At 40.2% G+C, this 12,772-nt stretch overlaps 1 protein-coding gene across 2 annotated transcripts in view; it reads left to right on the forward strand.

Moving 5' to 3' along the window:
• The window catches only part of LOC138097115 (zinc finger protein 805-like), a 724,976-nt gene that overhangs the window by 677,113 nt on the left and 35,091 nt on the right, over positions 1-12,772 (forward strand). The window contains exon 7 of one of the 2 annotated variants that reach the window (XM_068993355.1): positions 5,552-6,460. In XM_068993355.1, coding sequence (XP_068849456.1) covers positions 5,552-6,460 — 909 coding nt within the window. Of the gene's footprint in view, positions 1-5,036; positions 6,668-12,772 lie in introns of those variants that run through there. The other variant, XM_068993356.1, reaches the window with a different exon arrangement.

Below are 12,772 nucleotides of genomic sequence, written 5' to 3' on the forward strand. Positions count from 1 at the left end.
CCGTTAGTCATGGTGAGCAGTGTGGCTCACATCTTCCCCTCCCAGCGCCTCTCCAGCCCTCTGCTTCCCCTTTCCCGAACTGTGGTTTCAGACACTTAGGAGCCCTCCCCGTCCCCTGTCGCCCGTCCCCTCCCAGTGACGTTTGTCCTGTGTGCCCTCGTCTGGGCTGCTGAGGGCACTGGCGCCGTCATGTGGTGCTGGGGCTGCTGCAGAGGCGTGCTCTTTCCACTCCTAGTCACTCGGTGGCCCGGCTGGCCTGTGAGCGTCTATGTGTGGCCTTCGGCGGCCCCTCAGAGGGGCCTCCCAGCCTCTGCCCCCTGCTCTCCATACACCTCCAGCTGAGGATCTCAGAGGCAGCCAATGAGCACACCTGGCAGAGAACCCATCCCGGTGCTCACTCCTCCCCTCCCACGCTCGAGCACATGGTCCTGCCGTCCGCGCAGGTTGGAGACTGGATGCCGCCCCAGACCCTCGCCCCCACCTCCAGCAGCCCTGCATCCGGCCGTCCCGACAGTGACTGCCTCCCCAGTTGCAGATGTCTCGGCGCATGACCCTGGGGTGTCAGCAAGTCTCCACAGTCAACTCTTGCTTGGTCCTCAGCCCTTCTGCACTCAGGTTCCCAGGCTGTAGTTTTCCTTTCACCTGGCGGAAGAGATCTTGGCACACTTCGTGGCCAGTTCTTGAACCAGAGTCTAGGTTACACCTTTTAGGGAAACTATTTCTTATTTACTGCTTGTTTAGTAACTTTAAAAGTGAAAGTGAAGTCGCTCAGTCGTGTCCGACTCTTGGAGACCCCAGGGGCTGTAGCCTGCCAGGCTCCTCTGTCCATGGGATTTTCCAGGCAAGAATGCTGGAGTGGGTGGCCATTTCCTTCTCCAGGGGATCTTCCTGACCCAGGGATCGAACCCAGGTCTCCCACATTGCAGGCAGATGCTTTACCTTCTGAGCCACCAGGGAAGCCCCTTAGTAACTTTATCCTTTGTCTACTCAACATAAAAATGTACCCAAGTTCCTTCCACTTGAAGCAAGTAAATAAAAAAATATTCCTGTTTCATATTCATCCACTCTCTAGGGCATTTCATTGTTTACATTTCGTCACTCACAAACAGTGCTGCCAAGAACATTCATATGTATTGGCCATCTCGCACACGATTAGGCCTGTCTGTTGTTATTTCTAGGAGTAAAATTGTTGGCTTGTAGCCTGTGCAAACTTTCAAGTTTAGGCGACAATTGCAGTGGTTTTCTAAAAGAGATCTGCCTATCCAGACTTCTCTAACTTCCACTGACTATGTCCTGTTCTGTCCTTCATGCTCTCAGGCACGTTTATTTTTGCTTAACAAACTGACAGAATTGTGTCTTAGGTGAGCTTGCCTTGCATTTCCTTAGTTGTTCACAAGCTTTAGCTTCTCATCATGTAATTATCGGCCCATTTGTACAGTTGTCCTCCTCATCGGCAGGTTCTGGATTCATCAAGCATGGATTGAAGAGACTGGGGGAAAAGAATAATCCCAGAAAGCTCGAGAAAGCAAAACTTAAGTTTGCCTTGTGCTGGCAATTATTTACATAGCATTTACATTGTATTAGATATTACAAGCACTCTAGAGACGATTTAAAGTACACAGGAGGATGTGTGTAGGTTATGTGCAAAAACTGCCATTTTAAGTAAAGGACTTGAGCATCTTTGGATTTGGGTGTTGAGCAGGAAGTGTCTGATACCAGTTATTCCCCTGTGGATACTGACGAACAACTGTATTTTCTTCTTTGAAATGTCAGTTCATCAAAAATGCCAGGTGTTCTGTTAACTTTGTTTGACTTTTGTTTTTAGGGATTTTTGTACGTTACTGATACTTTTTATCAGTTACAGGTGCTGCTCCATCCCTGATATCAAAAAGATGTTCTCATTGTAAGATGTTCTCAGCTTGGCACCTGACATTAACTCTTTCTGGTGTGAGGTGGAATTTGAGGACAGTGTGAGACAGGAATCTGGTATTCTGCTTCGCAGCGTGTCACCCATGTTTCTAGCTCCATTTACTTTATATTCTTTGCTTTTACTGTGAGCTCCTCCCTTCTCTTCCATTCCCCAGAGCTCCATGTGTGTGTGTTTCCTGGACTCTCTGTTATTTTTCCGTTGCCTGTTTGTCTTTAGTTTGGGTTTAGTTTGTCTTTCTTTTCCTGCTGAAGTTGTTAAGTTAGGCTGTTGACTTGAGATCTTTTTTCTTTTTCACTGAAAGTGTTTCTAGCTACATATCTCCCTCTTAACAACTGCACTCACTGCATCCTGTAAGTTTTGGTATTTTGTTTTGTCTTCATTAGAAACAAATCATAGTTTGTTTGATATCTTTTTAAATCTGTTGAGATTTAATTTGTGATTTAACCTGTGGTCTGTTTTGGAAAATGTTCCGTGTCTACGTGGGAAGAATGTGTATGCTATTGTTGTCGTGTAGGATGTTCTGTACGTGTCTGTTAGACACAGTTGGTTTATGTTAAGTCTTCTGTTTCTTTACTTATCCTTGGTCTGGTTGTGTTCTCCATTATTCAGAATGGGATATTGAGGTCTCCGTGTTTTTTTGTAGTGTTGCCTCTTTCTCTCTTCCATTCTTTCAGTCTTTGGTTCATGTATTTTGATGTTCTTTCATTATATAGTTGTTTACAGTTACAGTTTCTTGCTGTATTATAGCTTTTACTTATATAATATCTTTCATTGTTGCTTGTAATCTTTTTTGATTTAAAGTCTGTTTTGTCTGATTTTAATGTGGACAATTTTGTCTGCTCTCTTTTTGTTAGTATTTGTACAGAGTCTTCTTCCACCTTTTGACTTTCAGACTGACTGTGTCTTTGTATCTGAAGTGAGTCTCTAGTGGAAAGCATATAGTTGGATCGTGTGTTCTCAATTCTGCTAATCTCTGTCTTTTAATTGAAGAGTTGAGCCATTTACATTTACAGTGATTGTTGATATGGAGAGACTTCTGTCATTTTGATCTTTGATTTCTATGTGTATTCTCATTCTTGCTTTTTAGTCTGGTTGATATTTTATAGTGAAACATTTAAATTCATTTTTCATTTCCTTCTGCATACGTTCTCTAGGCATTTATGGCTATCATGGGATTATATTTAATGTCTGTATTAAAGTTTTAACATTAATATGATTTTATACCAGCCTCACTTCAGCAACAACAGAAATCCTTTAGAGCTCTGCCATTGCCCCTTTCAAGTGTTTGTGTCACAAATTACATCTTTATGTGTTGTGCATCTAGAAACTTAAAACTGCTAATTCTTTTAAATGTGTTAGTGTCTTAAATTTCTAGGAAGCTACACATGGACTTAGAAACTAAAGTTATAATAATACTAGCCTTTAGGTTAATACTTTTAAAAAACAATCTTCTAAATCATGTAAATACACAATGTAGAGCTATAAAATAATTCTATCTTTTATAACTGCCCATGTATTTACTATTATGAAGCTCTTTATTTCTTCATATGGCTTTGAATTACTGGCTAGTGTTCTTACATTTCACCCTGGAAGTCCTCCTGAAGAATTTCTTACAAAGCAGACCCTGTGGTAACAAACCCCTCCAACTTTTGTATATTGAGACATCTTAATTTCTTCCTTGTTCTTTCGAAGCACAGTTTTGCCGGATACAGGATTCTTACTTGACACTTTTTGTTTCTTTTACGCTTGAATATATTGAACCACTGCTTTGTGGCCTCCCAAGTTTCTGATGAGAAATCTGATAATCTTATTGAGAATCGCTTGTATATAACAGGTTGCTTCGTACTTGGTATACTTTTTCTTTGGCTTACAAAAGTTTGTTTGCAGTTTCCTCAGTGTGTGTCTTGAGTTTATTTTGGACTTCACTGAACTTCTTGGATGTTCCATCCATTCTGGGGCGTCTTCAGCTCTTCAGACACTCTCTTTGATCCTTTATCTCTTGTCTTTCTGGGAATGTCTCAGTGAGTATGTTGGTTCATTAAGTGCATCACAGGTGCCTTAGGCTCTACTCAGTATTGTTCAATCTTTTCTTTCTGTCTGTTTGTTAGACTCAGTATTTAACATTATTCTATCTTCAACTTGGCAGATTATTTCTTTTTTCTATATAAATTTTCATTTGAATCATTCCAGTGAGTTTTTCACTTTAGTTAATGAAGTTTTTGCTCCTGAGTTTCCTTCTCATTTCTTTTGCTCTCTTCTTTTTCTGACTGCACTTTGTGGCTTGTGAGATCTTAATTCCCTGACCAGGGATTGAACCTGGGTCCCTGGCAGTGAGAGCCTGGAGTCTTAACTACTGAACCTGTGGGAATTCCCTCTTTTTCTTTTCTTTTTAGGTTTTCTTTCTTTGTATTGATAGTTCCATTTTGTTTTTACCTAGTTTTCTTGACTTTCTCTGTATCTTTCTTTCGCTCCTTGAGCTTTTATAAGATAGTTGTTTCAAAGCCTTTGTCCAATAAGTTTTCAATAGATTTTTTTTTTTTAACAGATTTTGGAGGGCTTCTAAACATTAGCTACCATCATCAGACTCATTAGTCTCTTGGCATTGATGTATGGCAATATATGCATGGAGTATTGCCAACATAAGAATTCCACTGACTCTCATTACATAAACACAGCTGATTAAGTCAGTGCCTGTGTGACTCAGTGCCTTGCCTTCCCTTTGTCTGTTCCCTAGTTGTTATCTTATGGCTCAAGCCTTAGCCTTCTGATCATATAGTTGGTCTTTCAGGTTTTGAACTGAGTCATCTCTCCAGCATAAACTGTCTGGACCCACATGAATTATTTATTTGCATAACTCTCCAGTCTGGAATTGACTGTGTCTTTTTCCAGCACCCCATCCCCTCACACAGCCACTCCTCTGGGCCCCTCTTTCAAGGTTTTAACAGTCCAAGATCAGGAGAGAAATAAATTGTTATCCTGGGATTCAGAGGTAGGGAAACATGGCAGACACAGAGGCTCTATTTTCATCTTCAGTTTTTACACTGAAATATTGATCTTCCATGCTGGCATCATTAACAGGCCTTTCTGTATGTTGAATTTCTTTCAGGTGACAAAGGAAAACCCAAGACCAGAGAATCTACCACTTCTGAGCCATCCCTGTTTGAGGGAGCCTCAGTCCAAGAACAGCTAACACAAAGAGTTTCAGAGGACTCCCAGTTGGGCCAAATCAATGATCAAGAAGAGCCATTGGAAAGGCATGAAGGATGCTTGAGACCAGAGATAGAACCCCAGAACGGGAAGCTCCCTGGGAATCCAAGCTGTGTACATGGCAGCTTAGGGACAGCTGGTGGTGTGTGTTCAAGGATCGTAGAGGAGCCAGTCCCTCCAGGGGGTGCTGTCCATGACCATGACTCCTGTGAATCAGTTAAAGATCCCCTGATTCAGGAAGAGGAAAGTCTCTTCAAATGCAATGAGTGTGGGAAAGTTTTTAATAAGAAACGCCTCCTTGCTCGACATGAGAGGATTCATTCTGGAGTGAAGCCCTATGAATGCACTGAGTGTGGGAAAACCTTTAGTAAGAGCACTTACCTCCTTCAACACCACATGGTCCACACCGGAGAGAAGCCCTATAAGTGCATGGAGTGCGGCAAGGCCTTCAACCGCAAGTCGCACCTGACACAACACCAGCGGATTCACAGTGGGGAGAAGCCCTACAAGTGCAGTGAGTGTGGAAAGGCCTTCACCCACCGCTCCACTTTTGTTTTGCATAACAGGAGCCACACTGGAGAAAAACCGTTTGTGTGCAAAGAATGTGGAAAAGCCTTCCGAGATAGGCCGGGTTTCATTCGACATTACATCATCCACAGTGGCGAGAATCCATATGAGTGCTTCGAGTGTGGCAAGGTCTTCAAACACAGGTCATACCTCATGTGGCACCAGCAGACCCACACTGGGGAGAAGCCCTACGAGTGCAGCGAATGTGGGAAAGCCTTCTGTGAGAGTGCAGCCCTCATTCACCACTATGTCATCCACACTGGGGAGAAGCCCTTCGAGTGCCTCGAGTGCGGGAAGGCCTTCAACCACAGGTCATACCTCAAGAGGCACCAGCGGATCCACACTGGGGAGAAGCCCTATGTGTGCACCGAGTGTGGAAAGGCCTTCACCCACTGTTCCACTTTTATCTTACATAAAAGAGCCCACACTGGCGAGAAACCTTTTGAGTGCAAAGAATGTGGGAAAGCCTTTAGCAATCGGGCAGACCTCATTCGGCACTTCAGCATCCACACTGGCGAGAAGCCTTATGAGTGCACGGAATGTGGGAAGGCCTTCAACCGCAGGTCTGGCCTCACCAGACACCAGCGGATTCACAGTGGAGAGAAGCCCTATGAATGCATGGAGTGTGGGAAAACCTTCTGCTGGAGCACAAACCTCATTCGACACTCCATCATCCACACTGGAGAGAAGCCCTATGAGTGCAGTGAGTGTGGAAAGGCCTTCAGTCGCAGCTCGTCCCTCACTCAGCACCAGAGGGTTCATACTGGGAGAGACCCTGTCAGTGTGACAGAAGTGGGAAGACCCTTTACAAGTGGGCAAACCTCAGTCAACCTTCAAGAACTCCTATTGGGGAAAGACTTTTTGAATGTAACCACTGAGGAAAATCTTTTGCCAGAAGAAACATCTTACTCAGAATCTGATCATTCATACCAAAGAGAAACCCCACAGTTTTCTTCCCTGTGAGAAAAACTATTGCAGGATATTAATTATCGTCTAAAGACTCATATTGGAAATTGACCCAACCTAGAGCCTTATTCTGCACGTGAGAATTCATCAAGGAGAGAGACCCAGTGGTTATGCACTTCCATCTTACTTCTTAGTTTACATTTCACTATTATCTCAGGAATTTTTTTTCAAAAAGGGAGAGACTTAGAAAATGAACTGCAAAAAAGTTTCTTTCAGACTTCCTTGCCAAACTGGCGCTTTGTCATAGATTTCTTAGTTAACTGGTAGGAAGAGGGTTTTGTTTCCATGGTAAAGAACCTATACTATGTGTCTTGTATATACATTCGTTGCTATCCAGTGTAAGGTGAGTTAGACAGGTCTGGAACCTTTCATCGAACATCTTTGTTCTAAAACACTGTCTCTATTCTTAAGGAGCTTAAATTTTGATTTGAGCCACTAAATACTTTTATATTTAAGGAGCTAAGAATTCACATATGAATGGGCATGTTGTTTTGCACTGTTTAAGACTAGGCTTTTATTTTTTAAAGACAAACCTTTTTTATATGGTTTTAAAGAGCTAATACGCAGACTTTTTCTTGGTCCTGTACTAATCCTGGTTTACTGATCTAGTTATATGGTAAGTCTTTGAATTGGGTAAAGTGATTCCTCTTTACCCAGTTCAGTCTTCTTATTTAAAACTTCAGTCTTCTTATTTAAAACTGATTGAGCATTCTTATTATTTTGAATTTCCATATAAAGTTTTATGTAAGTTTTTACTAGAAAAATTGAATTTTAAAAGAAATGGAGTTAAATTGGCAGAATAATATGTTTAGAGTTAGCATGTTTGCTGTCTTGAGTCTTCCAGTTTATGAATGTATTATGTCTGTATATTTATTTGCTATCTCTTGATTTATTTCATTATTGTTTAATAAGTCTCAATAATAGGTCCTATACAGTTTTTATAAGATTTATATATAGATGTGCGTTTTTTGTTTGGTTATTTTTAGTAATTATAGATTGCATTGATTTAAAAATTTTCAACTTCCATATAGTCTTTAGTATATATATATTTTTCATATCCTACAATCTTGCTATTTCTTTTGATAGAATGCTTGGGATTTTCTACATAGAAATATCATCTGCAAGTAGAGAAGTTTTATTTATTTCTTCTCATCTATATACCTGTCATTTCCTTTTCTTGTCTCGTTGGACTAGCTAGGACTTCCAATATGATTTTGAATACTGGTAGTGAGAAAACATGTCCTTGGCTGGTTCCTGATATTAGGGGGAAAACATTCAGATTTTCATCATAAACTATGGTGTTAGTTGTAAGGTTTTCTTCATAGAGCTTTCTTTATCAAGCTTAGAAAGTTTCCTATATTTCTAATTGGCTGAGAATTTTTGTTGCTATGAATGAGTATTGAATTTGTCAAATGGTTTTCTTTTAATCAACTGATAGAATCTTGTGTTTTTTTCCTCTGTAGGCTGTTGTTATATATTACGTTTATTTGAGTTTTGAATGCTGAGCCAGGCTTGTATCCTTGGAATAAGCCCTACTTGGTCATGGAGTACAGTTAATTTTATATATGTTACTGTATTTAATATGCTGGTATTTTGTTGAGGAAGTTTTCCTTTCATTTTATGAGTGACAGTGGTACGTATTAAGTAGTTTTATTTATTTCTTTTTTTTTTCTTTCTTTTTCCATTGTCATTGTCTGAGTTTGGTGTCTAGGTGATTCTGGCCTCTTAACATATGTTAAAAGGTGTTCTATTATTCAGAAGACAGTGTCTAGTATAGAATTGGTTTGGTGTGTTCTTTTAATGATTGGTAGTATTCTCCAGTGAACCATTTAGTCTTGAAGAGTTTCCTTTTGAATGCTTCTTAATTACTTATTTATTTTATTTAATATGTATGGAACTATTCAGTTTCTATTTCATATTGGATACGTTTTTATAGTTTATCTTTTTCTAGAAATTGTCCCATTTCATCTAAATGTTCTTATTTGTTCAAAGTGTTCCTTTATTATCATTCTGATGGCAGCAGAATCTGTATTTATAACCCATATTTTATTCCTGATGTTGGAAATGTGTTCTCTTTTATCTTTGTCTTCTCAGACATTTATCAATTTTAAAAATCATTTACAAAAAAACAGCACTTTATATCATTTTTTCCTCTGTCTTTTCCTGATTTCACCGATTTTTTTTTCCCGTGATCCTTATTACACCATTTCTTCTATTTGCTTTGGTACTGTTTTCCTCTGCAGTTTCTTGAGGCGGGTGCTTAGGTTATTGTTTGAGGTTTTGGGTTTTTTTTTTCACTTTATTAATATAAGCATTAAATTCTATAAATTTCCCTCAGTACTGTTGTAGTTTATTATGTTCTAATTACATTTCATCCAGGTCTAAATATTTCTTTATTCAGGACTGTCTGTGTAACCCATCGATTATTTAGAAGTATGTCATTAAATTTTGCAGTGTTTGGAGTATTTTGTGCTTTCTTCTTGTTTTTGATTTCATTTGTTGTATATTTGATTTGACTATTTAAATTTGTTGTGGTTTGTTTTATGATCCAAGATATAGTCTATCTTGAATGTTCAATGAGGCTGCTGGGAAAGAATGTGTATCCTGCTGTCATTGGGTGGAGTCTGTACATGTGTGTTCCTGATCCTGTTCATTGATGATGTTTTTCCGATTTTGCCTGCTGATTTCCTGCCTCGAATTTCTATCGATAGCTGAAAAGGGGGGTGTTGTCCTGCAGTTTAATTCTAGAACTGTCTCTTCCTCCTTGAAGTTCTATCAGTTTTCACTTCTTGCATTTCAAAGCTCTGTTACTTGGTACAGATGCATTTAGGATTGCTATGTTATCCTGCTGTGTTGACCCTTTTATCATTATTCTTTGTTTTCTTTTTGCTCCTGTGAAATTTTTTTGCTTTGAAGTATACTTTATCTGATATTAATATAGTCACTATTGAGATTTTTGGTTAATGTTTGCATGGTTTATATTTTTCCATAATAATTATATTTTCAACCTTATCTATATTGTTACATTGCAAGTAATGTAATATGTGAAGAGCATATACTTGCCTCATTTTTTAATGTCCATTTTACTGATTTCTTTTTAAAAATTGGTATGTTTAGGTCATTTAAGTTTAAAATAATTATTGATATTTTCAGGGCTTACACTTACATTTTATGATGTTTTTGTTACCTGGTTTTTGTTGCCCTGTTGTTTGGTTTTGGGAGGTACTTTTTGTTTGTTTTGCCTTCTTTTGAGTAGTTACTTTAATGTTAGGAATTCCACTTGATGTATCTGTGATGTTTTTGAGAATATGTCTTGGTTTTTAGTGGTTACTTTAGGTATTATATTATACATACATATCAGAGTGTACAGTATCAACACTTTAGCACTTTGACATATAGAGACTTACTTCCATTGGGTACATTATTCCTCATTCTTTAATATAACTGTCTATAAAGTATTGCCTTTTTGTATGCTGAGCACCATATTGGATTTTTTTTTTTTTTGCTTCAGCTGTCAAACCACTTTTGCAAAACTCATAAGAAGCCCAGTCTGTTTACTTTTACTCATTACATTGTTCTTTTCTTTCTTCTTAAAATCCCAGGTTTCTTCCATGAACAGTTTTCTTTTTAAATTTTTTACCCCAGGAACACCTGTAGCCTGTCTTTTGTGGTAGGTTTTCTGGTAACAGATGTTTTTGTTTTCCTTCTTCTAAGAATGTCTTTGTTTCTCCTTCATTCCCAAAGGATGGTTTTGTGGGCTATAGGATTCAGGGTCAACAGTGCTTTTCTTTTAGTGCGTGAAAGGCAAGTCATCTCCTTTGTCTTCCATGGTTTCAGATGAGAAATCTGCTGCCATTTGACTCATTATTTCTGTATCTGTACTGTATCCATTTTGTCAAGTACTTTGAGTATTTTTTCTTGTATGTAGAGTTCAGAAGCTTGATCATGATGCAACCTGCCATAACATTTGGGGGGCTTATCCTGCCTGGTGTTTGCTTAACTTTTAAAATTTTGTAGTATATGCCATTTTGAAAAATTGGGAAATTTTTAGTTGTGCTTCAAAGAGTTTTTTCATCCCTTCTCTTTCAGGGGCTCCAGCAACATGAATGGTGTGCTCTTGTTCTTGTTCCATAGGACCCTCAGATTTGTACCTTTTGTTTCCCCAGGGTGTTTTTCTCTGCTGCTTATATTAATTACTTTCCATTGAGCTCTCTTTGAGCTCACTGATTCCTTCTCTCTCATGTATAATCTACTGTTGAGCCCACCCAGTGAATTTTCATTTTGGTTTTTCAATTTTTCAGTTGTTTGATTTTCTGTTTTGTTCTTTTATACATCTTCTGTTTCTTTGCCTAGTTTATGATGCCAAAGAAGGGCTCAGAACACAGCAAAACTTGTAGTCCAAAGTCATTGGTCTCTGGTAGTTTATCTTAATTATTAGAAATCCTAAATTACCTGGAGGAATGGAAGACCTGCAGTCTTCTTTGTTGTTATCCATAAATAGTTCTCAAGAAAATAAAACTGGGCGACCTTCAGCTTGTTCAGAGTTCTGTTCCCCAGGGGAGATTTGTGTGTGAGATTTCATTGCTCAGTAAGACTTGTCACAACCTGAAGAGTAGGGGCTACTCCTCTTGCGCAGTCACTGTTCCTCTTTGTGGTTGAACACATTCCCCCAGTTTGCCAGCGTGTGTAGGACCTCTGTCTGTCTTTCATGCCTCAGTTTTTGGTCTTTAACTTCTCCCTCTTAATTCCCTTATGTGTCCATAATCTGTACCTGTGTTCCTCACCCCTAGGCACTTCATGGAGAAGGCAGTGGCACCCCACTCCAGTGCTCTCGCCTGGAAAATCCTATGGATGGAGGAGCCTGGTAGGTTGCGGTCCATGGGGTCGCTAAGAGTCCGACACAACTGAGCGACCTCACTTTCACGCATTAGAGAAGCAAATGGCAACCCACTCCACTGTTCTTGCCTGGAGAATCCCAGGGACGGGGGAGCCTGGTGGGCTGCCATCTATGGGGTCGCGCAGAGTTGGACACGACTGAAACCACTTAGCAGCAGCAGCAGCAGGCACTTTATGCCTCGCTTATTCATTGAGCTGTGCCCGTGTGCTTTCTCTCACAGACACACGCTGTGTGACCGTTGAGTCCACTGCCTGTCCTCGCCCCGCCTGTCCCTCTCACACCAGTGACAGCTAAAAGGGGATTTCTTTCACGGTCTCCTGGCTTAAGCAGGTCTTAGAGTTCCCTTGGTCCTCTTCCCCTACCTCCCAGCCCCCTTTGGACTGCTGCCCACCTCTCTGACTTCAGTGTCCTTCCCTGGTTTCTCAGTTCTTGCCCTTCTTCAGAGAATCTGTCTTCAGCCCCTGTTTAGTATTAAACAGTGCGCTTCCCGGGTTCCATCCAAGGCCACTGTTTTCTCACTTGTGATGTGTTCCACGAGTGAGTTAATTCCCATTGAAGGTATTTTACACTCAGTGAGCTACAGAGTTCCCCCAAATCTGTGTCTCCAGCGTGACTGTGTCTCATGTCTGTTACCCATTGTTCATAATTCCACGCCTTCTGTGTGTCCATACACACTGAGTCTGTGGACGTGTCACTTGGCCAGAATCCGCGCCGTGAGGATGCACCCATAGGAACTGTAAGAGCAAGCCGGCACGTGGTGTTACTGTACATCCGCCACTGGCGTGAATGTTTAAACATGTCAACTCTTAACCTTCCTAGCAAGTTGATGTGGTAGGTAATATTACCCTCATTTTACAATGAAAACCGAGGAATAGAAAGGTTAAGGAATTTGCCCAAAGTTGTACCGTTGTTACAAAGTATGAGGTTAGGGATTGGAGGCCATTTAGGCTGGCTACAGAGTCCATGCCCATATCCCTTCCCCAGATTCCTTCATATAGTGTGAACCCTTGTTTTCCTTGTCACGACTCACTTTTACTAAAATGGATCAAGTAATACGTGTTGATCTCTGACCCCCGTTTCTCATTCTGCAGTACATCTTGGCCACCCTTTCAGTTTGAGTGGGAAACCAAATTCAGTCATCAGTGCTTACATCATCTCATAACTTTGTCAAAGATATAGATCAGCTCTGGAGTTTGAAGTGGCAG

The sequence above is a fragment of the Capricornis sumatraensis genome, chromosome 20 (genome assembly GCF_032405125.1).
Source record: "Capricornis sumatraensis isolate serow.1 chromosome 20, serow.2, whole genome shotgun sequence".
Classification (NCBI taxonomy): domain Eukaryota; kingdom Metazoa; phylum Chordata; class Mammalia; order Artiodactyla; family Bovidae; genus Capricornis; species Capricornis sumatraensis.